Source organism: Oncorhynchus kisutch, linkage group LG16, assembly GCF_002021735.2.
Source record: "Oncorhynchus kisutch isolate 150728-3 linkage group LG16, Okis_V2, whole genome shotgun sequence".
Lineage (NCBI taxonomy): Eukaryota > Metazoa > Chordata > Actinopteri > Salmoniformes > Salmonidae > Oncorhynchus > Oncorhynchus kisutch.
The window spans coordinates 13,597,007-13,623,440 of NC_034189.2; the positions used below are offsets into that span (position 1 = coordinate 13,597,007).

General features: G+C 42.1%; 2 protein-coding genes and 2 non-coding genes across 7 annotated transcripts; 3 read left to right on the top strand and 1 right to left on the bottom strand.

The window, feature by feature from the left end:
• The first annotated feature begins 2,447 nt into the window (after window positions 1-2,447).
• On the top strand, window positions 2,448-5,556 carry tm4sf21b (transmembrane 4 L six family member 21b). 2 transcript variants are annotated; one of them, XM_031791832.1, is made up of 5 exons: window positions 2,448-2,825; window positions 3,802-3,867; window positions 4,596-4,747; window positions 4,928-5,114; window positions 5,209-5,556. In XM_031791832.1, exons 1-5 carry the CDS (start codon window positions 2,631-2,633, stop codon window positions 5,209-5,211), a joined length of 603 nt encoding a protein of 200 aa, XP_031647692.1. In that variant the 5' UTR covers window positions 2,448-2,630; the 3' UTR covers window positions 5,212-5,556. The 2 variants fall into 2 exon arrangements, with proteins under 2 accessions (XP_031647692.1, XP_031647691.1); XM_031791831.1 differs by having other exon boundaries at window positions 2,450-2,825; window positions 5,212-5,556.
• A 955-nt stretch (window positions 5,557-6,511) lies between these two features.
• Window positions 6,512-6,583, bottom strand: trnaw-cca (transfer RNA tryptophan (anticodon CCA)). Its single transcript has one exon. It is a non-coding gene; the product is annotated as a tRNA-Trp (tRNA).
• Window positions 6,584-7,228: 645 nt separating this feature from the next.
• Window positions 7,229-25,566, top strand: LOC109888085 (lysophosphatidic acid receptor 6). Of its 3 annotated transcripts, XM_020472658.2 has the most exons (8): window positions 7,229-7,375; window positions 9,811-10,342; window positions 11,733-11,931; window positions 15,596-21,624; window positions 21,843-22,009; window positions 22,478-22,573; window positions 22,688-22,760; window positions 24,173-25,566. In XM_020472658.2, exons 5-8 carry the CDS (start codon window positions 21,938-21,940, stop codon window positions 24,784-24,786), a joined length of 855 nt encoding a protein of 284 aa, XP_020328247.1. In that variant the 5' UTR covers window positions 7,229-7,375; window positions 9,811-10,342; window positions 11,733-11,931; window positions 15,596-21,624; window positions 21,843-21,937; the 3' UTR covers window positions 24,787-25,566. The 3 variants fall into 3 exon arrangements, with proteins under 3 accessions (XP_020328247.1, XP_020328245.1, XP_031647693.1); XM_020472656.2 differs by having other exon boundaries at window positions 15,596-22,009; XM_031791833.1 differs by having other exon boundaries at window positions 7,240-7,375; window positions 9,811-9,936; window positions 10,178-10,342; window positions 15,596-22,573.
• A 142-nt stretch (window positions 25,567-25,708) lies between these two features.
• On the top strand, window positions 25,709-25,790 carry trnal-aag (transfer RNA leucine (anticodon AAG)). Its single transcript has one exon. It is a non-coding gene; the product is annotated as a tRNA-Leu (tRNA).
• Window positions 25,791-26,434: the final 644 nt, after the last annotated feature.

The window sequence follows — 26,434 nt, forward strand, 5'->3', positions numbered from 1 at the left end:
TAAAGCTTGGGAAATCTTTTTGTATCCAAATCCGGCTTTAAACTTCTTCACAACAGTATCTTGGACCTGCCTGGTGTGTTCTTTGTTCTTCATGATGCTCTCTGCGCTTTTAACGGACCTCTGAGACTATCACAGTGCAGGTGCATTTATACGGAGACTTGATTACACACAGGTGGATTGTATTTATCATCATTAGTCATTTAGGTCAACATTGGATCATTCAGAGATCCTCACTGAACTTCTGGAGAGAGTTTGCTGCACTGAAAGTAAAGGGCGGCCGAATAATTTTGCACGCCCAATTTTTCAGTTTTTGATTTGTTAAAAAAGTTTGAAATATCCAATAAATGTCATTCCACTTCATGATTGTGTCCCACTTGTTGTTGATTCTTCACAAAAAATACAGTTTTATATCTTTATGTTTGAAGCCTGAAATGTGGCAAAAGGTCGCAAAGTTCAAGGGGGCCGAATACTTTCGCAAGGCGCTGTACTCATGAGTGGCATATCAAAGGTGTATGTTAGCTGCTTATCCTGAATAAGACCTAAAATGGGATATGATCTACTATCCAGGAATCCGGTCCTATAAATGTTTTGAATGATATTTCACGTTGTCATGATTGGTTGAATTTTTTTTTTTTCTACCATGACTTTTCCCCACTGGATTAAAGTCTCCTTAAAAGTGCAATGGAAAACGTGTGCTTGGTCTTTGATAAGACGCCACAGGTCTTGTCAGTTTTTCCCATCGTACTTTATGGTCGTCATCTGCGTGTGTTTGTCTGATATGGTTGTATCAGTATATTATGGTTCCCTATTCTGACAAGCTGCAATACAGCAGAAGATAGGGTCCAGAGATCACACACACACACACACACACACACACACACACACACACACACACACACACACACACACACACACACACACACACACACACACACACACACACACACACATATGTCAAGGACACACAGATTCTCACATCACATTATACATCTCACAGACACACAGATGAAACACACACCCAATCCTCCAACCCTCCCCCGGTACTAGATTACCGCTTATCAGTAGCTATGGTGATGGACCATAGTACTCTGATGAATACACAGATACTGCATACTCTAAAACCACAGGTACACTCTGGAGTATATTCAGGTAGAGGTTACCCATTGGACAAAATGTAAATCAAATTGAAGTAATAAACTGAGCATTACTATCACTGTTCAGATTCCAGAACATGTCACAGGGTTAAAAATGTGACATTACCAAGTTTACGGATGTTTGAACAAATTGAACCACTAAAAGCGATTAGCCACCTAACATGTGCAACTTCAACAGGAACATTTCGACCAATGGATAGATCAGCAGTGAATCGGAAATGAGTGGAACAGCAGTGAATGTTCTGAGTGACAGGTGCCGTAGCCAATACAAGCATCCATATCTAATTTGGAATGTTCAATTTATTGACCGTTTTCACATTGTAACTCTGTGCCACATCGAAATTCGACACCAACTCCAGCAGTTTCCATTGGCCCACTCTATTGGGTGTCGGCTACCCAGAGCAATAGATATATATTCATTTATGACTGTACCAACACACAGAGTCTACTCTAATACATCTACGTGGAGGAGACAAACTGTGAAGCAACCCAACCCTGTTTCTCTCTCTCCAGTAATGACCCAAGATACCTTTACATCCCTTTAAGCTAGGGGATTCAAACCAATGACCTTTCAGTTGCTTGGCTAATATTGTTGTCTCTACCTTCTTGCCCTTTGTGCTGTTGTCCGTGCCCAATAATGTTTGTACCATGTTTTGCTACCATGTTGTGCTGCTGCCGTGTTGTGTTGCTACCGTGTAGCTGCCATGCTATGTTGTTGCCTTAGGTCTCTCTTTATGTAGTATTGTGGCGTCTCTCTTGTCGTAATGTGTGTTTTGTCCTGTATTTGTATTTCTAATCCCAGCCCCCGTCCCTGCATGAAAAGAAGGGCAAGGGGCATACCTAGTCAGTTGTACAACTGAATGCATTCAACTTAAATGTGTCCCTCTGAACCAGAGATGTGTGGAGTGGCCTCTTGCCTTTTGGTAGGCCGTCATTGTAAATTAGAATTTGTTCTTAGCCGACTTGCCTAGGAAAATAAATGTTCAATTAAAGAAATAATGCTCTCAACCACTAGGCTACCTGCCGGCCTACATAGAGCGGCTTTGTTTTAATACGGCTAACTCTATACATGAGCTCGTTATTGAGCTCCCTCGTAAAAGAGGTCTTCTGACCCCAACAGGACTTTCTTGATAAATGGAGGTTAAATACAAAGTGGAGGAAAGAACCCAGTTTTATGACTCAACGCTCAGGCCACCTGAAGGTGATGTAATCACCGGGGTGTGGAGCCAGTCTTATCGCCTAACTAACCCCTCCTCTACCAAGCTTCCCTTCACCTCAGGATTTAAGCAGCTTCGCATCCATCACTAGAGCTACGCTGGACCTAGACTGAGAAGAGAGTGAAGGAGGAGCAGTCTGGAAATTCTTTTCAACTTCTGAATTCATCTCATATCTCTTTCTACGAGGACATAGAGTCTTGATTTATCTACGCAACATTCTTGAGTTGTTCAACGTTGAAGAAAGCGTACAACCAGCAACATGTGTACAGGAAAGTGCTCTAAGTTCATTGCGATCCCGCTCTATGTCCTGGCGGGGGTCTCAATCATCTGTAACATCATTGCGTTCTTCCCTGGCTGGTCGACGAAGTACGCTCAGGAAGACAGAGATGGGAAAGGAGACCGGATCACAGATGAGGTTAAATATATGGGAGGGTTCATCGGCGGCGGACTCATGGTGAGTTTAATTTTGGCCATTAGGTAACATGATTGGTTTCATTCTGATGATTACATAACATGAATAGTTTAATTTGGACCATATTATGATATGATTGGTTTAATTTTGTCCATTATGTTACATGATTGGTTTAATTTGAAATATTATGTAACATGATTGGTTTAATTTGAAATATTATGTAACATGATTGGTTTAATTAGAAATATTATGTAACATGATTGGTTTAATTTGAAATATTATGTAACATGACTGGAAGACCAGTGTTTAGGTCAGTTCAATTTTTTTACTCCAAAGTTTCTTATTGAAAAACAATACTGACTGAATAGAAATGAAATTGACCCCAATCTTGGTTTAGACATGCTGATTCCATAGAGCATTGGTCATACCATGATCACAGGTTTTTTAAAGAAAAATAAAAGTACCCTTTTCATAATCAACAGTTTCCTAAGTGTGAATTCATTTGAATGCTGAATGGATCTGTACATCTGAAATATGCTGCCTCAATATGCTACTCCATGACAAAACAGTTGAAGAAGAGTGTGTGCGCTCTCTCTCTCTCTCTCTCTCTCTCTCTCTCTCTCTCTCTCTCTCTCTCTCTCTCTCTCTCTCTCTCTCTCTCTCTCTCTCTCTCTCTCTCTCTCTCTCTCTCTCTCTCTCTCTCTCTCTCTCTCTCTCTCTCTCTCTCTCTCTCTCTCTCTCTCTCTCTCTCTCTCTCTCTCTCTCTCTCTCTCTCTCTCTCTCTCTCTCTCTCTCTCTCTCTCTCTCTCTCTCTCTCTCTCTCTCTCTCTCTCCTCTCTCTCTCTCTCTCTCTCTCTCTCTCTCTCTCTCTCTCTCTCTCTCTCTCTCTCTCTCTCTCTCTCTCTCTCTCTCTCTCTCTCTCTCTCTCTCTCTCTCTCTCTCTCTCTCTCTCTCTCTCTCTCTCTCTCTCTCTCTCTCTCTCTCTCTCTCTCTCTCTCTCTCTCTCTCTCTCTCTCAGTGCCTTATCCCAGCCATCCACATCCACCTGACCAGCAGTAATGGTTGCTGTGCCAACCGCTGTGGGGTAAGTCAAACAACAGCCCCTAACCACAAACCTAGGATCAGATTAAACTCCCCCAATCCTAACGTTAACCATTAAAGCAATGGTTCTCAATCCTGGTGCTGGGGTGCACCTTTTTGTTTTTCCCTAGCACTACACAGCTGATTCAAATGATCAACTCATCAAAAGGCTTTGCTGATTTGAATCAGGTGTGTAGTGCTAGGGAAAAACGAAAAAGTGCACCCCTTTGGGTCCCCAGGACCAGGATTGAGAACCACTGCATTAAAGGGATGAGTAAATATCTAAACCTGTATCAGTCTCCCTACTGCAGCACACAACATTAGGTTTGGGTATATGGGTGGGCCAATGACAGCTTGTGTATTATAAATAAATCACAATAACTCAATAAGAAAAAACACCTTGACTTCACCAGCCCCTACCTGTGAAACGTGTAATGTCAGGAAATAATAAACTGTCCGTTTATGGTTCTGTCTGATGTTGGACCACAATGTAACCCTCAGTTACATTATGGTCAGTCTAATGTGATAGATTACTCGAGGAATCACTCAAGCAGAAACTCATGGCTCAGAAACACACCTGCCTTGGATTAGATTTATTTGCCATACCATATTGAAAACGAGTTTGTAGAAGCCAAAAAAGCTAACATTTGCTATAAAATCTCCCTTCTCTTCCCCTGACCTCCTCCCTAACGTCTCTGACCTCTGACCCCTGTGTGTGACTCTTCTCTTCAGATGTTCCTATCCATTGGGTTTGCTGCTGCTGGGGTTGTTGGAGCTCTGTACAGTTTGGCTACGGCTGCTCTGGTCCTGGCCAACGGGCCTGTCTGCTTATTCAAGGCTCCAGGTGACAAAGATGCAAGTTGGGGGAGGCCCTTCTTGAACAAGTACGTATTTTTATATTTTTTATGATAACACAACTATTCTTATTTCTATCTCTTTGGATACTTTACCTAGCTACCGTAAATAACTTCATGATGCCTGCCGATGTAAAAAGATCAATACAATTGATTGCTTGATTGATTGATTGATTGCTTGATTGATTGCTTGAATGTTCATCGTTGCAGCAACGGCAGCTACCTGGGTGACAGTGAACTCTGGATGACTTGTGAAGAGCCAAAGAATGTTGTGGAGTTTAATATCGGCCTGTTCGCCACTCTACTTGTGGCTGCTAGTGTGGAGCTGGTGCTGTGTGTAATACAGATGGTCAACGGACTGTTCGGATGCATCTGTGGTACCTGTGGCGGAAAGGAGGTGAGAGAGGGGGAAGGGGGAGGGGGGGAGGGGGAATGGGGAGGGAGTAAGAAAGAAAGTGTTCACCTAACCTTTGACCTTTATCTCCTGCCAGTAGGAAGCGTGATGATTAATGATGACCATCGACTGTGACTATTTTTCAACCACGACCACTTGAGGACCGTAAAGAACTGACAGCAACAACCCCCCACCCTTTTGCTCTCCTTCATCAAGAGGAATGAATGGTTATTTGAAGAGTGATTATATTTACTTTATCTTTGCTCTGGGGCCTAGAGTATTTATGATATACACATCAGTGACTGTAATATGTAGCCTATAGTCATGTTTATATTGGTATGACATTTGCATCTTCTGTAAATTGTGTTTCTCATGTTTAAATTAAATTCTATGCAGATTTTAATTTGTTTCATTTTGTAATAAAGGCTGAAAAATGTTCCTTCAACTTCTTTATGTCCTAGTTATTATTTTCTCATGAAAATATTTGAAGGCTAAATTGTAATTAAACAATATGTTATATACACCTGACACACACACACACACTCAAACACACACTCATACACACAAGCCTACTCCTGCCACTCGCGTACTCATGCACACACTAACACACACTCACAGACAAGCAGATGAAGAACACAGGAAATCCCCAAGCCATAGCACTAGATTACTTCTTATTGGTAGCTATGGTGATTGACCCCAGCGTTCTGATTAATACACAGATACTGCATACCTGTCATTTATCCGTGTTCTATACATGAAACAACTCCAGCAGTTTCCATTTTCCCACCAAATTGGGTGCAGGTAGGCTACCTAAGAGTGATAGAGACACAGATAGATCTATCTTTTGGACTCGCTACTGCATTTACAACAGACCATGGGGATCCTAAAAACAAAACTATTCATGACACTGTGTGCAATCCAAGATCCACAGAGCAGGGACTTTGTCTGTTCTAGTATGTCTAAGCCTATATACTGTAAACAACCCACAGAGAAACGCCCAACCCAGTATCTGACACAAGATCAATACATTTGCCTTTATGACGGTTGGTCTAGTAGACAAACTCAAGGTACATAGAACGAGGGACTTTGTTCTAGTAGAATAAGAGTTAAAGCTAGTTTGCTAGCTCCTCCTAAGCATTTCACTGTACAATTTACACCTGCTTGCTGTATCCTGTGCAAATGATGAATAAAACTTTGATTTGGTTAAATTATAATTGTTTTAATCTAAATAGTATAGTCTAAATTGTAGATATATTATATGCTCATAGTTGGAGTTTATTTAATAGAACATATATATTTTATTACCATTCATTACGTAATCACAGCATTGCATAGGAAAAAATTATCCGATGGTAAATCCATACGGTTCATAAGAGAAAGATAAATTGTGGAAAATATTTTGACCCCGACGTGATTTGAACACGCAACCTTCTGATCTGGAGTCAGACGCGCTACCGTTGCGCCACGAGGTCCGTATTAAACGTTGGTGCATTGAGGTATATTATTCTTGATCGCTGTTAGTGGTAGGAAACTACATTGTGGCCGTTATTTGTTACATTGTAGAAAATGGTTCTCCTGGTTTGGTCGAACAATTTTCGAAATGTTGGCCTAAATAATATATATACAAAAAATATTCTCATACCGATAATGTTCTAATCGGATGTAGACTCAAATAATCTTTAGATTTAAAAAAGTTGTTTTTCTTAAACCAAATTATAGCTATGTCATGATTAACAGAAGCCTTGTCATGTGAATTTAAATTCCCTCTCCTTCTCTTTCCAGTCACGTAAAAGTCAGTGGCTTTTCCTGGCAGAGTGTCAGGGCAGACCTTTTATATGGACTGTTACAGAGTGTGAGCGTGTGAGTGTGAATAAATTAAGAGCTTCCCCATAAATGCAGAAAATGAACAGTCAGTCATGTCGCAGACAGAGAGATACACATTCACTAACACAGATATGGATAGAGTGAGAGAAGAGAAAGAGTTGCAATATATAGAACAAAATAGAAGGGGTAAATCAGAGAGAGAAAACAAGAAGAGGAAGAAACATGAAGAAAATGAGAGAGAGAGAGAGAGAGAGAGAGAGAGAGAGAGAGAGAGAGAGAGAGAGAGAGAGAGAGAGAGAGAGAGAGAGAGAGAGAGAACAAGAAGAGAGAGCGGGGGTTCTCATCATCTCTCTCTCTCTCTTTCATTTCCTGACAAAGGCACTGTATTTGGAACTCAAGACCATCACAATCAAAATATTCCACTCATAAGCATCAAACGGGTGAGTGCTTCTCAGAATATCCCACCGTGTATTACTCTAGTCTGTGTGTGTGCCATGCCAACATCATATTCACTACACACTGGTACTGTAACTATATCACAACACCAATAACAGACGGGGTAACAGCATAACTTGGTCACCTGTGTGTGGAATTGTGCTTCGACTACTGTTATTGAGAGAAAGAGAAAATGAGGAGAGTAAAAAGGCTTCATAAAAAGTTTGGGTTTCACCCTCTCACTCGTGGAAAATACAGTTACAGATACCATTGCAATTGAGGTGAATGAATAGCGAACGCAAATGCCAAAAAATATACACGTAACGTTATGTTAATTTCTCAACTCTTCTGCAATGCTAGCAGCCATGTGTCTGCTTCTGCTTTAACTGGGGAAAGGTAGGTTCACAGTTTCCATAGAGACCTCAATGAAGTCATTTATTTAGCTTTCACTGAAGTCAGAATGAAAGTGGACAAAATGTCTTCTTGTTCCTCTTTGGTGAATGCAAAATAAGCATCTGAAACTGAAACAGTATTCCACTGTAAATATTGATAGAGGTTCTTGTACATAAACAGGGTCTATCAGACAAAGATCTTTGTAGCGTTAAAAATTACTTCCTCCCTCACCGACTGGCTGTTCAGCTTCCTTAATTCATCAGCAGTTTTACCCTCTTTGCATGCATAAGACGACAACAGTGAAAATAGGGGGCGCATCCCAGCCTCCGATATGGAACCCTATTCAAATCAAATCATATCAAATTGTATTTGTCCCATGAGCTGAATACAACAGGTGTCGGTAGACCTTCCAGTGAAATGGTTACCATGAAATGGTTGTTCCCCTTATAGTGGACTACGTTTGAGCAAAGCCCAAATGAAATAGGGTGCCATTTGCAGTCTTTGTGTAGTGTCGACCAGGGGATACCACTAAGACAGGCTAAAAATACACAGACGGACGGTTAGGGAAATGGTGCCTATGTCACAATAACTACAGAGGAACGTTACAATACAGATCAGGACAGGAAAAGGTGTTTTGCAAGTGTGAGACAAAGAGATGAAGAAGAGAGGAATGGAGAGTGTGTAACGTCTGCTTCCAGCTCACACTCTCAAACACATAGATCCCCTGAACACTGCTCACCTTCCAGCTCACACTCTCAAACACGTAGATCCCCTGAACACTGCTCACCTTCCAGCTCACACTCTCAAACACGTAGATCCCCTAAACACTGCTCACCTTCCAGCTCACACTCTCAAACACGTAGATCCCCTAAACACTGCTCACCTTCCAGCTCACACTCTCAAACACGTAGATCCCCTAAACACTGCTCACCTTCCAGCTCACACTCTCAAACACGTAGATCCCCTAAACACTGCTCACCTTCCAGCTCACACTCTCAAACACGTAGATCCCCTAAACACTGCTCACCTTCCAGCTCACACTCTCAAACACGTAGATCCCCTGAACACTGCTCACCTTCCAGCTCACACTCTCAAACACGTAGATCCCCTGAACACTGCTCACCTTCCAGCTCACACTCTCAAACACGTAGATCCCCTGAACACTGCTCACCTTCCAGCTCACACTCTCAAACACGTAGATCCCCTGAACACTGCTCACCTTCCAGCTCACACTCTCAAACACATAGATCCCCTGAACACTGCTCACCTTCCAGCTCACACTCTCAAACACGTAGATCCCCTGAACACTGCTCACCTTCCAGCTCACACTCTCAAACACATAGATCCCCTGAACGCTGCTCACTCTCCAGCTCACACTCTCAAACACATAGATCCCCTGAACGCAGCTCACTCTCCAGATCCCAATCACCTGAATTCTGATCACCTCTTCACATACCTGTATGTCATTATCACACACTATTTAGGTCAGTTCTTTGCACCCCATCATTGTGAGGTATTGTTTATTTTGTGACACACTCAGAGCTCTGTTTCTCCCGTGATTTACTCCTCCTGTGTATGATTGTTTTTGCCTGCCTCACTAACGGCTCCTTTTGCCTATTCCCTGCCTGTACTTTATCGGATTTCCTGTTATCAACCTATTGCCTGATCTCCCAGACTTCCTAGCCTTTTCCCTGCCTGTACTATTGTCTTTCTGGACCCCCTCTGTATGACATTGCATCATAACAGACACAATCCTGTATCATTTCTATAGCCTGCTAATCCCTCTCTTTCCCGCCCGCCCTCTCTCTCTCCCTCTCTTTCTATCCATCTCTCTCTCTCTCTCTCTCCCCCTCTCTGTCTCTCTATCTCCCTCTCCATCCATCTGTCTCTCTCCCTCTCTTTCCATCCCTCCCTGACTCTCTCGCTCTATCTCCCTCTCTTTCATCCCTTCCTCCACCTCTCTCTCTGTTGCTCTCTCTCTCTCTCTCTCTATCCCTCCCTCTATCTCTCTCTCTCTCTCTCTCTCTCTTTCCATCCCTCTCCTCAGAAACAACAAAAATAGTAGTCATGAGCAGCAACACCACTTATAACTGCACAGAGCCCCAGAGTAACTGGCTCTTTGTTGGGGTCTACTCCATGGTCTTCATGGTTGGCCTCATCCTCAACCTCACAGGTATTATGGAGAGAATGTTCTTACATTATTATCTTCTTGTCTATATCAATGAAAATGTGTTTGGAGCCAAGATCAAACACGTATATATATATATATTTTTAACAGGCCATAACTCACTTGGTAATAAGTGGCAATTTAAGCTTTGTTTCATGTTTGCATGGCATGTCTTTAATAGCTAGACGTCAATGCAATGCTGCAGCTTTGTTATGCCACAATACGTCAATTTTCTTATTCCTCACAGCACTAGTGGTGTTCTTCCGCTACACCAAGTCTCGGTCTCACACCACCGTCTACATGACTAACCTGGCCATCGCAGACCTTCTCCTGGTCCTCACTCTGCCCCTGAGGATCTACTACCATCTGGGAATGTCTGGGTTACCTCAGTTACCTCAGGTCCTGTGTGAAGGTAAACACTTGTCTGAGTTACCTCAGTTACCTCAGGTCCTGTGTGAAGGTAAACGCTTGTCTGGGTTACCTCAGTTACCTCAGGTCCTGTGTGAAGGTAAACGCTTGTCTGGGTTACCTCAGTTACCTCAGGTCCTGTGTGAAGGTAAACGCTTGTCTGGGTTACCTCAGTTACCTCAGGTCCTGTGTGAAGGTAAACGCTTGTCTGGGTTACCTCAGTTACCTCAGGTCCTGTGTGAAGGTAAATGCTTGTCTGGGTTACATCAGGTCCTGTGTGAAGGTAAAGGCTGGTCTGAGTTACCTCAGTAACCTCAGGTCCTGTGTGAAGGTAAACACTTGTCTGAGTTACCTCAGTTACCTCAGGTCCTGTGTGAAGGTAAACGCTTGTCTGGGTTACCTCAGTTACCTCAGGTCCTGTGTGAAGGTAAACGCTTGTCTGGGTTACCTCAGTTACCTCAGGTCCTGTGTGAAGGTAAACGCTTGTCTAGGTTACAACAGGTCCTTTGTGAAGGTAAAGGCTTGTCTGAGTTATCTCAGTTACCTCAGGTCCTGTGTGAAGGTAAACGCTTGTCTGGGTTACCTCAATTACCTCAGGTCCTGTGTGAAGGTAAACACTTGTCTGAGTTACCTCAATTACCTCAGGTCCTGTGTGAATGTAAAGGCTTGTCTGAGTTACCTCAGTTACCTCAGGTCCTGTGTGAAGGTAAACGCTTGTCTGGGTTACCTCAGTTACCTCAGGCCCTGTGTGAAGGTAAATGCTTGTCTGGGTTACCTCAGTTACCTCAGGTCCTGTGTGAAGGTAAATGCTTGTCTGGGTTACATCAGGTCCTGTGTGAAGGTAAACGCTTGTCTGGGTTACATCAGGTCCTGTGTGAAAGTAAAGGCTTGTTCAGGTTACCTCAGGTTCCGTGTGAAGATAAAGGCTTGTCCAGGTTACCTCAGGTTCCGTGTGAAGATAAAGGCTTTGTCCAGGTTACCTCAGGTTCCGTGTGAAGATAAAGGCTTTGTCCAGGTTACCTCAGGTTCCGTGTGAAGATAAAGGCTTTGTCCAGGTTACCTCAGGTTCTGTGTGAAAATAAATGTTGACTCTTTGCTGTTATGTTAGCTTAGTCACAATATCTGTTTGTGCTATCATGCCAACTCATTAATGTCATTGTCAAGCCAAACATGTTTATCATGACATTGAGTGAATCTACAATCTAGGAGTTTTGACCTTGAATGTTATATATTGCACTCTCTGTTTTGTCCGTCCGTGTCCTGTTTTTTTTTTACAAAGATCATTTTAATTGCTTTTCTTATGATGTGTAAAACAAATTCCCATATGGCAGTAAAGGTTTTATTTTTCTCCATTCACACATTCATTAATTTATAAATGAATGCATTTTTTCCAGGGGTGGGTCTGGTTCTGCTGGTCAACATGTATGGCAGCATCTTTCTCCTCACCTGCATGTGCTTCGACCGTTGTGTAGCCGTATGTTTCCCCATGTCTTGCCGGATTCGGGAGGGCCGAAAGAAAGCCCCACTGGTCTGCCTCGGTGTCTGGGTCCTTACCATCGGAGCCAGCCTCCCATTCTACATCTCCAAACGCAGGTACAAATAGGACCCAGATATTCTCCTCATCAGGTCAACTAGAACCCAGGTATTCTCCTGGTCAGGTCAACTAGAACCCAGGTATTCTCCTGGTCAGGTCAACTAGAACCCAGGTATTCTCCTGGTCAGGTCAACTAGGACCTAGGCATCCCCACTATCATCCAGAAGGTGAGGTCAGTACAGGTGCATCAAAGCAGGGACAGAGAGACTGAAAAACAGCTTCTATCTCAAGGCCATCAGACTGTTAAACAGCCACCACTAACATTGAGTGGCTGCTGCCAACACTGACTCAAGGTAAACACTGACTCAACTCCAGCCACTTTAAAAATGGGAATTGATGGAAATTGATGTAAAATACTGTATATCACTAGCCACTTTAAACAATGCTACTTAATATAATGTTTACATACCCTACATTACTCATCTCATATGTATATGTATATATTGTACTCTATATCATCTACTGCATCTTTATGTAATACATGTATCACTAGCCACTTTAAACTATGCCACTTTGTTTACATACTCTACATTACTCATCTCATATGTATATACTGTACTCGATACCATCTACTGCATCTTGCCTATGCCCTTCTGTACCATCACTCATTCATATATCTTTATGTTCATATTATTTATCCCTTTACACTTGTGTGTATAAGGTAGTAGTTTTGGAATTGTTAGGTTAGATTAGTCGTTGGTTATTACTGCATTGTCGGAACTAGAAGCACAAGCTACACTCGCATTAACATCTGCTAACCATGTGTATGTGACAAATACATTTGATTTTATTTTATTTGGTATTCTCCTCATCAGGTCAACTAGGACCAAGGTATTCTCCTGGTCAGGTCAACTAGGACCAAGGTATTCTCCTGGTCAGGTCAACTAGGACCAAGGTATTCTCCTGGTCAGGTCAACTAGGACCAAGGTATTCTCCTGGTCAGGTCAACTAGAACCAAGGTATTCTCCTGGTCAGGTCAACTAGGACCAAGGTATTCTCCTGGTCAGGTCAACTAGGACCAAGGTATTCTCCTGGTCAGGTCAACTAGGATCAAGGTATTCTCCTGGTCAGGTCAACTAGAACCCAGGTATTCTCCTGGTCAGGTCAACTAGGACCAAGGTATTCTCCTGGTCAGGTCAACTAGAACCCAGGTATTCTCCTGGCCAGGTCAACTAGGACCAAGGTATTCTCCTGGTCAGGTCAACTAGAACCCAGGTATTCTCCTGGTCAGGTCAACTAGGACCAAGGTATTCTCCTGGTCCGGTCAATAGGACCAAGGTATTCTCCTGGTCAGGTCAACTAGAACCCAGGTATTCTCCTGGCCAGGTCACAAAAACAAATTGCCCTATAGACCCTTTTCCAGTGTACGTCACACTGACGTCACGCACAGATACGCGCGACTCTTGGCGGCCGTAAGAAAGCCATCGCCATCTGTGCCCATTCAACATTGCCTAGATTTACTTTTTTATTGCTTATAAACTAAATTTATTGGGTTCTCATGCGCTTACAATTATGTTTTTATTCTTGTTTGAACAGTCGCTAAGATTATATTTGGTTGTGATCGTTGCAAAATAACTATTTTGGATGCAGCAGTTGTTAGCTAGAATGCTAACACTCATTGATATAGTCTGCAGCAAAACCTAGCTAAAGAATCATTTAACTGGTTGAAGTTTAAGTGTTTTTTAAGTATAATGCAGTTGATTTGCGATGATGACACAAACATTATATTAAGCAGGACATACGTATGAGCATTAAAACCCAATTATAATCCAAAAGCAGTGTGAAATGCACCCATTAGCAACATGTAAATAGAGGCTTTTTTTTGCTGGCGTTCTATAAGAAGTCCCCCTTGTTCTGCCACCAACTTGCGCTCATCTCCCTCGTGCAGCAATGTTTGCAAACACAGAAAGGGCTCTGTAACATCACATCAGACCCAACCCTGTATCATTTATACAGTGCCTTGCGAAAGTATTCGGCCCCCTTGAACTTTTCGACCTTTTGCCACATTTCAGGCTTCAAACATAAAGATATAAAACTGTATTTTTTTGTGAAGAATCAACAACAAGTGGGACACAATCATGAAGTGGAACGACATTTATTGGATATTTCAAACCGTTTTAACAAATCAAAAACTGAAAAATTGGGCGTGCAAAATTATTCAGCCCCCTTAAGTTAATACTTTGTAGCGCCACCTTTTGCTGCGATTACAGCTGTAAGTCGCTTGGGGTATGTCTCTATCAGTTTTGCACATCGAGAGACTGAACATTTTTCCCATTCCTCCTTGCAAAACAGCTCGAGCTCAGTGAAGTTGGATGGAGAGCATTTGTGAACAGCAGTTTTCAGTTCTTTCCATAGATTCTCGATTGGATTCAGGTCTGGACTTTGACTTGGCCATTCTAACACCTGGATATGTTTATTTTTGAACCATTCCATTGTAGATTTTGCTTTATGTTTTGGATCATTGTCTTGTTGGAAGACAAATCTCCGTCCCAGTCTCAGGTCTTTTGCAGACTCCATCAGGTTTTCTTCCAGAATGGTCCTGTATTTGGCTCCATCCATCTTCCCATCAATTTTAACCATCTTCCCTGTCCCTGCTGAAGAAAAGCAGGCCCAAACCATGATGCTGCCACCACCATGTTTGACAGTGGGGATGGTGTGTTCTAGGTGATGAGCTGTGTTGCTTTTACGCCAAACATAACGTTTTGCATTGTTGCCAAAAAGTTCAATTTTGGTTTCATCTGACCAGAACACCTTCTTCCACATGTTTGGTGTGTCTCGTGCCAAACTTTAAACGACACTTTTTATGGATATCTTTAAGAAATGGCTTTCTTCTTGCCACTCTTCCATAAAGGCCAGATTTGTGCAATATACAACTGATTGTTGTCCTATGGACAGAGTCTCCCACCTCAGCTGTAGATCTCTGCAGTTCATCCAGAGTGATCATGGGCCTCTTGGCTGCATCTCTGATCAGTCTTCTCCTTGTATGAGCTGAAAGTTTAGAGGGACAGCCAGGTCTTGGTAGATTTGCAGTGGTCTGATACTCCTTCCATTTCAATATTATCGCTTGCACAGTGCTCCTTGGGATGTTTAAAGCTTGGGAAATCTTTTTGTATCCAAATCCGGCTTTAAACTTCTTCACAACAGTATCTCGGACCTGCCTGGTGTGTTCGTTGTTCTTCATGATGCTCTCTGCGCTTTTAACGGACCTCTGAGACTATCACAGTGCAGGTGCATTTATACGGAGACTTGATTACACACAGGTGGATTGTATTCATCATCATTAGTCATTTAGGTCAACATTGGATCATTCAGAGATCCTCACTGAACTTCTGGAGAGAGTTTGCTGCACTGAAAGTAAAGGGGCTGAATAATTTTGCACGTCCAATTTTTCAGTTTTTGATTTGTTAAAAAAGTTTGAAATATCCAATAAATGTCGTTCCACTTCATGATTGTGTCCCACTTGTTGTTGATTCTTCACAAAAAATACAGTTTTATATCTTTATGTTTGAAGCCTGAAATGTGGCAAAAGGTCGCAAAGTTAGAGGGGGCCGAATACTTTCGCAAGGCACTGTATATCCTGTTATATTCCCTCTCTCCCTTTCTCTCTCTCTCTTCCTCCCTCTGTCTCCCTTTCTCTCTCTCTGTCTTTCGGCTGAAACATAGAGAGGCATCCAATGAGACGCAGGACCTTTGTTTCGGGAACCTTCCAGTCTACGCCACACAGGCAACGGCAGTCGCCTCGACACTAACCATCGGCTTCGGCATCCCCTTGGTGGTGATGTTGGTCTGTTCCTCGGCGTTGATCCGCACCATCACAAGGAGCGCTGTAGCCCAGACAGAACTCATCAACTCTGGGAAGATCCAGAGGATGATCACCACCAACCTGGTGATATTTCTGGCCTGCTTCCTGCCCTACCATGGGAGTCTGGCGCTCCTCTATGTCCATAGGAAAGCGGTACCATGCCCCCTACTGTTGGCATACCGCTATAGCCTAATGGTGGCCTGTCTGAACGCCATTTTGGATCCACTGGCGTACTATTTCACCACGGAGACGTTCAGGAAGAAGGTGGATATGGACGCCATGAGGAGGATGTTCCCACTCAACAGTCAGAACTCTGAGGGGAACAACTCCAGAGCCCCCTTCAACACTTAATGTTCTAAAGAGACAGTCTGGGATTTGAAAAACAACAAATCCGTCACCCCGCCGGCCGCCAATTGTTTTGGTAAAAATGTATTAAAGGACGTTCCATGTACTGCTAAGATATAGAATGGTGATTATATTGGATTTATGATGTGTAGTTCTACGCCAAGCTAACACCCAAGGTGTTAAGATATTGGATCGTCCATGTGCAATCAGTTGGTTCTCATACTGAAGTTTCGGACTATGCAGTGGCATGTATTCAGGGATGCCAAAGGAAGGCAGGCTTCCCCAGAACAATCACCAAGAAAAAATATATATATATAATAAAAATAAATGTATCTTTCATAGTTTTACTTCAATTTGCAAGAGGCTTAATCTACAGTAGCTCACAGGAGAAAGCATCTGAGCAAAGCCAAACAGCTCCCCTCTGTTTCTGTATGTGTAGCTCATCTATCTGATGCTTTCTGGTCAAAAATAGTATAATATTGTTGCCGCCTGTAGCATTGAATACAAGGGATTAATAATTATTAATAATAATAGCCAATCAGCGTTGAGCTAAACTGAGTGAGCTCAGCTGTGAATGGTCCTGGTGCACCAAAAGAAAGTGTAAAGGGAAGCCAGTTCGGATTTGGCTTCACACCAGTCACATCACATCCAGCCAAACATCATTGACAGAAAAAACGTGATTTGTTGTATCTAGTTTCCTAAATTAGCCAAGGACAGAGATAGGGATTTTGTGGTTTTACTTCATTCTCCACACTGGCCAATTCTGCGATTCTGACACAACCATTAATCCATACATTGTGCCCCTGGACTGACAGGATGGAAGTTCAATATGTAGAAGGCTAATGTGAGCTAGCTAATGTTGTCATGAAAGGAAATTAGGCTAGCAAGCAACATTTTAGCCAGGTAGTCTCGGACAACATAAACTTAAAGCATGTATGACAGAGTCATAGACGTTTCGGCAACATGAATGAGGAGGATGGCATTGGCCTTTCTTTACAAGTAGGATGAGTCAACACATTTTCTACTTACGCACACAAACACACAAATCAGTGCCATGGACAGCCACATGATAGGTAAGAATGTACATATTTTCCCATTAATAAAACGATATCCTAACATCCAATATATTTCAACATTTAAAAAAAACACATCAAGACTCCAAACCAAGTAAAAAACTAAACGTTTTAGAATCATCCAACAGCAACATCTGCAATAAACACTGATCCAAAAGTTGAGGTTTTTTACAGCTAATCAGAGCTCAAATACAAATGCAGTTTATTTTACAGTTTTTAAAGAGACTATAATCAATTGTTAAATCTAATTTAAGTAATAGTAACATTCATTACTATTTTGCAACATTACACATTTTAAACAGCCTTGGATCAATTTCAGGTGGCTGAACATTTGCTTATGTTGATTGGACTAAATCGTTTTTGGAATATTCTAGATGTCACTGTATTAGACTAAGCATAGGTGATTTCATGATGTCGAAATGTTGAAGTTGAAATGGTGCTGGAATAGTGGAGGCTATAACGATACAGGGCAAAACCCAGATGCAGACACGGGAGGCAGAGGGTTCGAGTCTCTGATATTTATTATAAAACAAGGGGCAGGCAAGAGACAGGTTGTGGACAGGCAGAAGATCTTAAGGAGGTACAGAGTGGCAGGCAGGCTCGAGGTCAGTGCAGGCGGGCTCAGTGTAAGGGCAAGCAAAGGTCAGAACTGGGACGACTAGAAAAAGAAAGACTTCACAAGAAAAACGCTGGTTGACTTGACAAGACGAAAAAGCCTCTATTTACAATGTGATTTTCTGGATGTTTGTTTTACATTCCGTCTCCCACAGTTGAAGTGTACCTATGATAAAAACAGACCTCTACATGCTTTGTAAGTAGGAAAACCTGCAAAATCAGCAGTGTATCAAATACTTGTTCTCCCCACTGTATGTGGAATTGACAAGGCAACTCAAAGGGACAGGATGTACAAGATGATAGGATGTACAAGATGATAGGATGTACAAGATGATAGAGTGTTAACTTAAGATGGTGTTAAAGTTAAGAAATCATAATTCAGCGACAAGACATCAACGGTGTCAAAAACAAACCCCATGAATGCAATGCACATTATATTGCCATTCTCTTGAATTATACATTTTACACTGAGTAAGCTTGTTTGTAAGTGACTAGTTCAAAGTTGTATCAAATGTGTTTTCTAAAAGTTTGCTTGGTGTAGATACAGTACATCTTTATCAAGCTTCAAATGTTTCTGTTCCTGGTTATTTTTCACATTCTTTTACTAAAATATCTCAGCTGACCATACACAGTCACAAAAATCTTGAAGCAGAATGTCTACACAATCTGTGGCTTCAATGTCAAAATAGGATTTTTATATTGCAGCATAAAGTGTTTCTAACACTCCCTACCCCCCCATCCCATCCTCCACACCAACCCACTACTTCCTCTCTTTGGTATCACTGTTGCCTCCGAGCAATACCACTTCCTGTGGGCTCCTGCCCTCAGTGGTAAATAGGCAGATGCACATTTTGAGTCATTATTGTGTATATTATTATTACATAAATTAATTATAGTATATTCATTAATATTATCAAAATGAATACCACAAATAAATCAATAATAACTTAAAGGTAGACAGCGATATGGCGTAGAAAGTAAACATATTAGTGGGTTAATATACATAACGCGAAGCCATGCACACATACTGTGTGAGAGCTGAAGTCTTGCACCTCGCTCATCTCATTATCTGTTTGTGGCAATGCCATTTCACTGAGTTTAAGATACTTTGTGTGTGCACGCGTGTGTGAGTGCTTGCGTACAGTACCAGTCAAAGGTTTGGACACACCTAATCATTCCAGTGGTTTTCTTTATTTGGACTATTTTCTACATTGTAGAATAATAGTGAAGAGATAGCAACTATGAAATAACACATATGGAATCATGTAGTAACCCAAAAAATTATAAACAAATCAAAATATATTTTCTATTTGAGATTCTTCAAAGTAGCCACTCTTTGCCTGGATGATGGCTTTGCTCACTCTTGGCATTCTCTCAACAAGCTTCATGAGGTAGTCACCTGGTATGCATTTCAATTAACACGTGTGCCTTGTTAAAAGCTAATTTGTGGAATTTCTTTCCTTCTTAATGCGTTTGAGTTGTGTTTTGACAAGATAGGGGTGGTATACAGAAGATAGCCATATTTGGTAAAAGACCAAGTCCATATTATGTGTGTGTGTGTGTGTGTGTGTGTGTGTGTGTGTGTGTGTGTGTGTGTGTGCGTGCGCGCGTGCGTGCGCGTGTATTTACAGATTGAGGTTGTTAGCGTTTAAGAAACAGGCCTAGGCCTGTGTGACAGTGTGTGGGTGTGAGATTGCAGAACAGTAGTTTCTTCTTCAAGTTATAACCACAGTCAACCGTTGCCTTTGTGAAATGAAACACTGCAAGATAATTACAGATGTTGTGCAAATTACCATAACATACATATCAGTCCCATGTCAATAATAACCCTGCACTGTGACAAAATGTTCCTGTTTTTGACCACTATGAGTGGTTGATTATTTTGGGATTCTTACAAGCAGAGCATAGCCTGGTCTCAGATGTGTATGCTTTATAGCCAGCTCCTTTGACTATACATCAGAGGACCTAGCTAAAGCACAAACTGATAAGAGACCAGAGCTAAGCCGACTGCACCACCTGTAGCTGCTCATCTTAATCATTTTGTGTGAGAAAACACTTCATTGGATCTTTAGGACTTTTCCCATGTGTCTTGTCTACAAATCTAAATCTTCAACTTTTCTCTCAAGAGAGTTGTAGTTAATCACACACAATCACAAGGCAGTCATATCCAGGGCAGTCCGTTAGAGTAGTTTATCAGTTGCATGACAGCGCTATTGAGGTCAACACATGGGGCTAAAAAAAGGAGTGCAGTGCGTGAAAATGTGTCAGGCTGTCTTGTGTGAACTGAGGACAGAAAAGGGGTGCATGCATGTGAAGTTTTCTTTAGGGCACCTGTACAAAACAATAGAGACGTGTGTGTGTGCGTGCATGTGTGTATTAGGCATCTCAATATGTCTGTGGGGTTGAATCTGGCCTTCACTATTTAACTGTTGCTCCCGCCCCCATCTCTCCACTGCTGAGAAAAGATTAAGAATTCACCAACACACTCTGCAAAGTGCAAACAACAGACACAGAGGGATACCCGGAACATTGAAACTAGGTCCTACTACCACAACTATTCTTATTGTGACATCTAGGCCAAGAAACAAATACTTGAGTAAAGTGACATAATTTCTGAACCAAATCGTTGTCAATCTATCAATCAAAATCAAGAGACTATAGCCTGTCAAACAAACTAAGCCATAATACCCTTCCCCCAACCGCCTTGGACATTGATCAGGTGCAGGAGTGAGCTAGAGCGAAGGGAAAAAAACGACTTTGGATTTTATGGTCTTAAGATAGGCGTGAAGGCTTTAGCACCTGGACCATTATTCTGCTAACTGGGGGTCATTACAGCTGGACTATAGGGCAGAAAGGAAAGAGCTAAAGAGACAACACGCTCCACTGGAGTGTGTCCATCCACCAGATAAAAAGGGGGAGAATAATAAGCTGGAGTGAGGAGGGGTTGGTAGCTAAAAGAAGTGCAGGAAATCGGGGCGGGACAGGGAGGAGGGACAAAGCTAATAGTTTGAGGATTTTGGAGTTTGAAAATAAAGGTTGCGGGGGAGATCTCTTTAGCTGCTATTGTTGTGTGACTTTTTCCACCCTGTCTAACTTACTTTTTTGGTTGTGGGGAGATCTATTTTGTGTGTGAGTGCTGAAAAGTCTGAAGGGAGGAGGGGCATGGGGAGTTTAATTGCTGTAGATTAATGTTGTTTGTATGAATTAATACATTTTCTAAACAGTCTGATTCATTTTATTACAGATTAAGTAGCCTATCCATTGTTATTGAAGTGTTGTTTATTGACGCTTGAGGTATAGGCCAGGCCTATTGGTTTTATTTCAATTGAGCGGCATAAAGCCTGAATAAGTGATACACTTTATCACCATGTCAAATGTAATTTTCAGCTGTCATCAAAACTGTGGAAACGCCAACCGGATGCTTCACATTGATGCATTTAGTGAAATATCTGGCTCATTGTTCTATCTGTGGTAGCAGTATGCAAATGAACAGCTCTATCGCTGATGCGATTCGGTTCCCGACGTTCAGCAAAAAAAATCAATTCAAAAATAGCCATTCCTTCGTCAACGATCCATTACTATTCCCGGTTGGTTCAACGTAATTTCATTGAAACAACGTTGATTCAACTAGTGTGTGCCCAGTTTTCTAGCTGGCACCATCCATCAATCCATCCGAAACGTCACCTTTTCAAACTCCAGTGCCGTCCGCGCTTTGCAGTTCTTACCCGCGCCCCCCTCCTATCTTCCCCATTCTCCCGCTTGACAACAGCGGGGAGAATTGGACCATGTGCCATGAAACGTGCCCACGGCGGGGCTGTGGGAAAGTTCGGGGAAGAGAGAACCCACACATTGTCATGGTAATGTCGGTGGGTCGAGGTGTTGGGGGCGGGAGGCTGTGGTGCTTAACACCCACACTGCGAGAGTACTTTTACTCCTGCCTCTATTCTAATGTATTTCACTCAGTGTTTCTCCATTCGTTACCTAGCCATTAAAACAGTACAAACGGACTTCTGTGTGTGGGTAGCCTTCAACTGCCACAAGTCAAATCTAGCGTCATTTGGTTAATTGCGTGCAGACTGCCCACGGGAGATTTAGGACACCGATAGTGTGGACTGTGAAGCTGAGCTATCAGTTGGTCGGCTGGTTTGGTGTGCGCTCTGCAGCGCGAGGATGACGGCCTCCAACATGGAACATGGAGGAAATGCTCCCGAGAAGAATTTTAACGCCAAAGATGAACGAAAGGTAGGCTTGCAATTCTCTTGGCCTTTGGTAAAACTGGGTAATACATCAAGGTAAGGGTTGTGCAGTAATTGTTCGAAGTATCCTCCCCCCATTAAAATCCTTAATTGCCTGATGCAAATGAATGAATGAATGCATGCATATCCCACTACTACATTTAATAAGATGCATGCATTTATGCAATGTGCAGAGACAGTTGGTAGACTTTGCATAAGGTTTGGCTGCAGGTTGTTGAATTCTCTTCAACAGGGTCTAGATGCAGACTCATCACTTTATTGTAGTATCAAACGGAGTAACATTTCTCATATTTCATTCCAAAACTAAAATTGAGAGCTTGGGACCATAAGGTTTTACCTACAAAAAGATGATTCTGAGATAATTGTCTTTAAAAGTACCAAACCCACATTACCCCAGCTCAATTGATTAATACTTAAACAGAGGTATTAGTTGTAGTGTTGATTTGATTGACAGCTGCGGAAGCCTCTGATAGAGAAGAAGAGGCGGGAGCGAATCAACTGCAGTCTTGAGCAGCTGAAGGGGATCATGGTGGACGCCTATAACCTAGATGTGAGTACGCCCACACATATGCATAGACGCACAATGAGAATATTTCTGATAAACCACAAAACTTTCATAACTTTTGCATTATCTTCTTCCCTATTTAACTCTGACTTCTGTTAGCAATCTAAACTGGAGAAGGCTGATATACTGGAGGTTACTGCCCAACATATGGAGGGTCTACAGAAGGGTCATGGTAAGCACACAGACACACACCATCACTTTAATCAACGACAGAATATCCTAGCCCACTTTTAATGCAATATTCTTCCATTGTTCCATGTTCTAATGGAACATACAGAGCTGGTTGTAAATTATATTCCAGTGATGCATGGGCTAATGTAAGCATTGGAACCAATAATATGTATAAACCCTAGATTGCTGATGCTAGGTAATTGCCAATGAGAGGCTTTGAAGCCACCGGCCGCCATATTGGTACTCCTCCGAAGGAGCAGTCTATACTGGAATTCTCCAGTGTGTATATATAAGAAGGGACAAAGCTACTCCTGAGTGGCACAGTGGTCTAAAGCACTGCATCTCAGTGCAAGAGGTGTCACTATAGTACCTGTTTTGAATCCAGGCTGTATCACATTCGGCCGTGATTAGGAGTCCCATAGGGTCGGTACACAATTAGCCCAGCATCATCCAGATTTGGCCTGAGTAGGCCGTCATTGTAAATAAGAATTGGTTCTTAAATGACTTGCCTATTTAAATAAAATAAAACATTTAATTAAGCATGTCTTTGTTGTAGTGGGGACAGAAAATTTGATAGTCTAAAAAAAATAGCTTTTATATATAAAAAAATAATAATAATAATAATAATATATATATACATATTCCTTCGATATATATATAGAGCTCCAAAATGGATGTGCGGTGGGTTCTAAAACAGCACCCCTGTTGGTAATCTAGGGTTATTACATATAATTGATTGGAACCCTTATAGTGGGTTGGATTATCATGTGTTGTCAATCATTGACTAATGTCTCCCGATAGGGGTACTTCACTCTAAATATCAATGAGCTCCTATTGGGTGAATTCAGAAAACCTGTTTGACAGCTCCTGACAAACTGGAATTCTAAGCAAGCCAGGGAATGAGAGAGAACCACCTTCACTACCCTGATCACATTCACCAGTTGATAACTGATTTATTTTATTTGTTATATAAAGTAATACATTTAATTGACAGATATAAATGTGTTCATTCAGCTCACTGCATATACATTAGTGCATAACACCATCAATATTCTGCATTCCCGACGATATTGTAACTATGCATTGCAGTGGTGGCTGGAGGGAGGAGCTATAGGAAGCATGCTCATTTGTGATGGCTGAAATGGGATTGATGGACCGGAGTCAATCATGTGGTATCCAAGCATTTCGCTACAGTCGCATTAACCTCTGCTAACCATGTGTATGTGACCAATAAAATTTGATATGTATGTTGTTTTATACCGTTCCATTAATTCCATTCCAGTCGTTACAATGAGCCCGTCCTATAGCTCTTCCGACCAGCCTCCTCTGATGCATTGTAGGACGTACTAAACCTGACTGAGTTGTTCTCACCCCTGACTCACTGCTACTCCCCTGTGGTTGTTCTGTATTTAGGTACTGGCATCCCTGCTGGTCCCAGCGTCGGGTTCCAGTCCCGGCAGCGCTACAGCAGTGGATACATTCAGTGTATGCAGGAGGTCCATAACCTGCTCCTGGGCTGTCCAGACATGGACAAGCCTCTAGGGGCCCAGCTCCTCAATCACCTCCTTAAGTCTCTGCCCCACATCAGCTCAGAGACTGGGCCTGGAAACACTGGTGGCAATGGGCCTAATCGGACCCCAACAAGGCCTATCACTGGTGGGGTCAATGAGACTCTGATAAGGGCCATTGGTAATTGTAACGGTAGAATTGGTAGTAGTAGTGGTGCTAGTCCCAATTCTGGACCTGGATCCCCTCCCCAGTCTCTGCTTTCACTGCCTTCTGGAGGAGTAGGTCTATTCCGACCTCGCCGTTTACAGATGCATCATGCCTCGCCGCCGTTGACCCCGCCCACAAGATGTTCCCCGCTCCATGCCCCCCACAGGCAGGTGCATTCTGGGAGGGAGCAGCTGCCTGCCTCCTCCCCTTCTAGCTCACCCAACCTCCCCCAGCCAGGGGTGTCTCACCCCGCCCCCCTGTCCCCTTTCTTTGGCCCTGTGGGAGACCCCTCTATGTGGAGGCCTTGGTGAAAGAGGACACACACACACACACATTTCATCACTTTAGGACCCCTGAGTTTTTCCTTACCCTGTGATCTGAGTGAAAAAATGCCCTATTGGCAGCAGACCACCTAGGGCCTGGGGTTTTTCCCAGTCACCTCATGCTGTGGTCAGGAAAAACTCAGGGACTCTTTGTTTTTTATCTAATTCCATCTCATGGAATCGCTCAACTCTGTTATTCCTGGATTGAGTGCAGAAGTCAGGAGATAAAGATCTAGGTGGATCTACAAGTTTCACTTCCTGTCAAATTGAATCCAATATGTTGTGGTGTGATTGACAGATGCATCAGCCCTCTAGGAACATGTCTGTAGTGTTCTGCTATATTAACTGCATTGCCAGCGGTTCTATGGTCTCATTTTTCGTTTAAATGCTTCACATTTTAGACATACAAATATTTGTATTTTTTTATGAGATTGGCCAGAAGTAAGCATTGTTTTTACAATTTTTGTGTTTTCTTCCAAGTATTTAGCTGGTGTTCATTTTATGTTTTCAATGTGTAGAAAATGGTCACAGAATGTGGAATTTGTTTTGTCACACACTGATGATAAATTGATTAATTCATTTATTAAACAGATTTGATTAATTGATTCAGATCTAATGTTTGTAATTACAACTGAATTGCTTACTTTGGAAATGTTTTCAACCTTGTATATTACAAGAAGATAGTATGTTTCAAATTGAAACAGCTAAAATAAAGTGTGTGCTGGATCTTTGTTTTTCAGAATTGAATAAAACGGCATTAAAACAATAGTAAATGTGAACCATCTTTTGTATGCTGAAGTTATGAATAGCAAATGATAGAAATACCATTATATTGTATGGGTTTAAAACAATATATAAAGAATCGGTCTAGGAAAGTACTCTAGTTCCATGAACACGAAAGATAGCACAGGATAGCGTGGCCGAGCGGTCTAAGGCGCTGGATTAAGGCTCCAGTCTCTTCGGGGGCGTGGGTTCGAATCCCACCGCTGTCAGGCAAGCTTTTGACCGAACTTAATTTGGCCTGACCGTGGGAATAACCTTTTACCGAACGCCCCATTGCCAACTGCGAATACCAGTTCGTAGTTTAAATATGCTATAAATCATGTATCTTTAATACTTACCGGAAACAGTTGTCACTTGTCGCATAAAATAAATATATATCCGTGATGTCCACAGTGTACATTCGTAGGCCAAAAAGACTTCACCACTAGGTGTCACTGTTGCATAATTTATTTTATAGGAATCCCTGGCTATACTATTTATTTATTTTATTTATTTTACCTTTATTTAACCAGGTAGGCAAGTTGAGAACAAGTTCTCATTTACAATTGCGACCTGGCCAAGATAAAGCAAAGCAGTTCGACAGATACAACGACACAGAGTTACACATGGAGTAAAAACAAACATACAGTCAATAATACAGTATAAACAAGTCTATATACAACGTGAGCAAATGAGGTGAGATAAGGGAGGTAAAGGCAAAAAAGGCCATGGTGGCAAAGTAAATACAATATAGCAAGTAAAACACTGGAATGGTAGTTTTGTAATGGAAGAATGTGCAAAGTAGAAATAAAAATAATGGGGTGCAAAGGAGCTAAATAAATAAATAAATAAAAATTAAATACAGTTGGGAAAG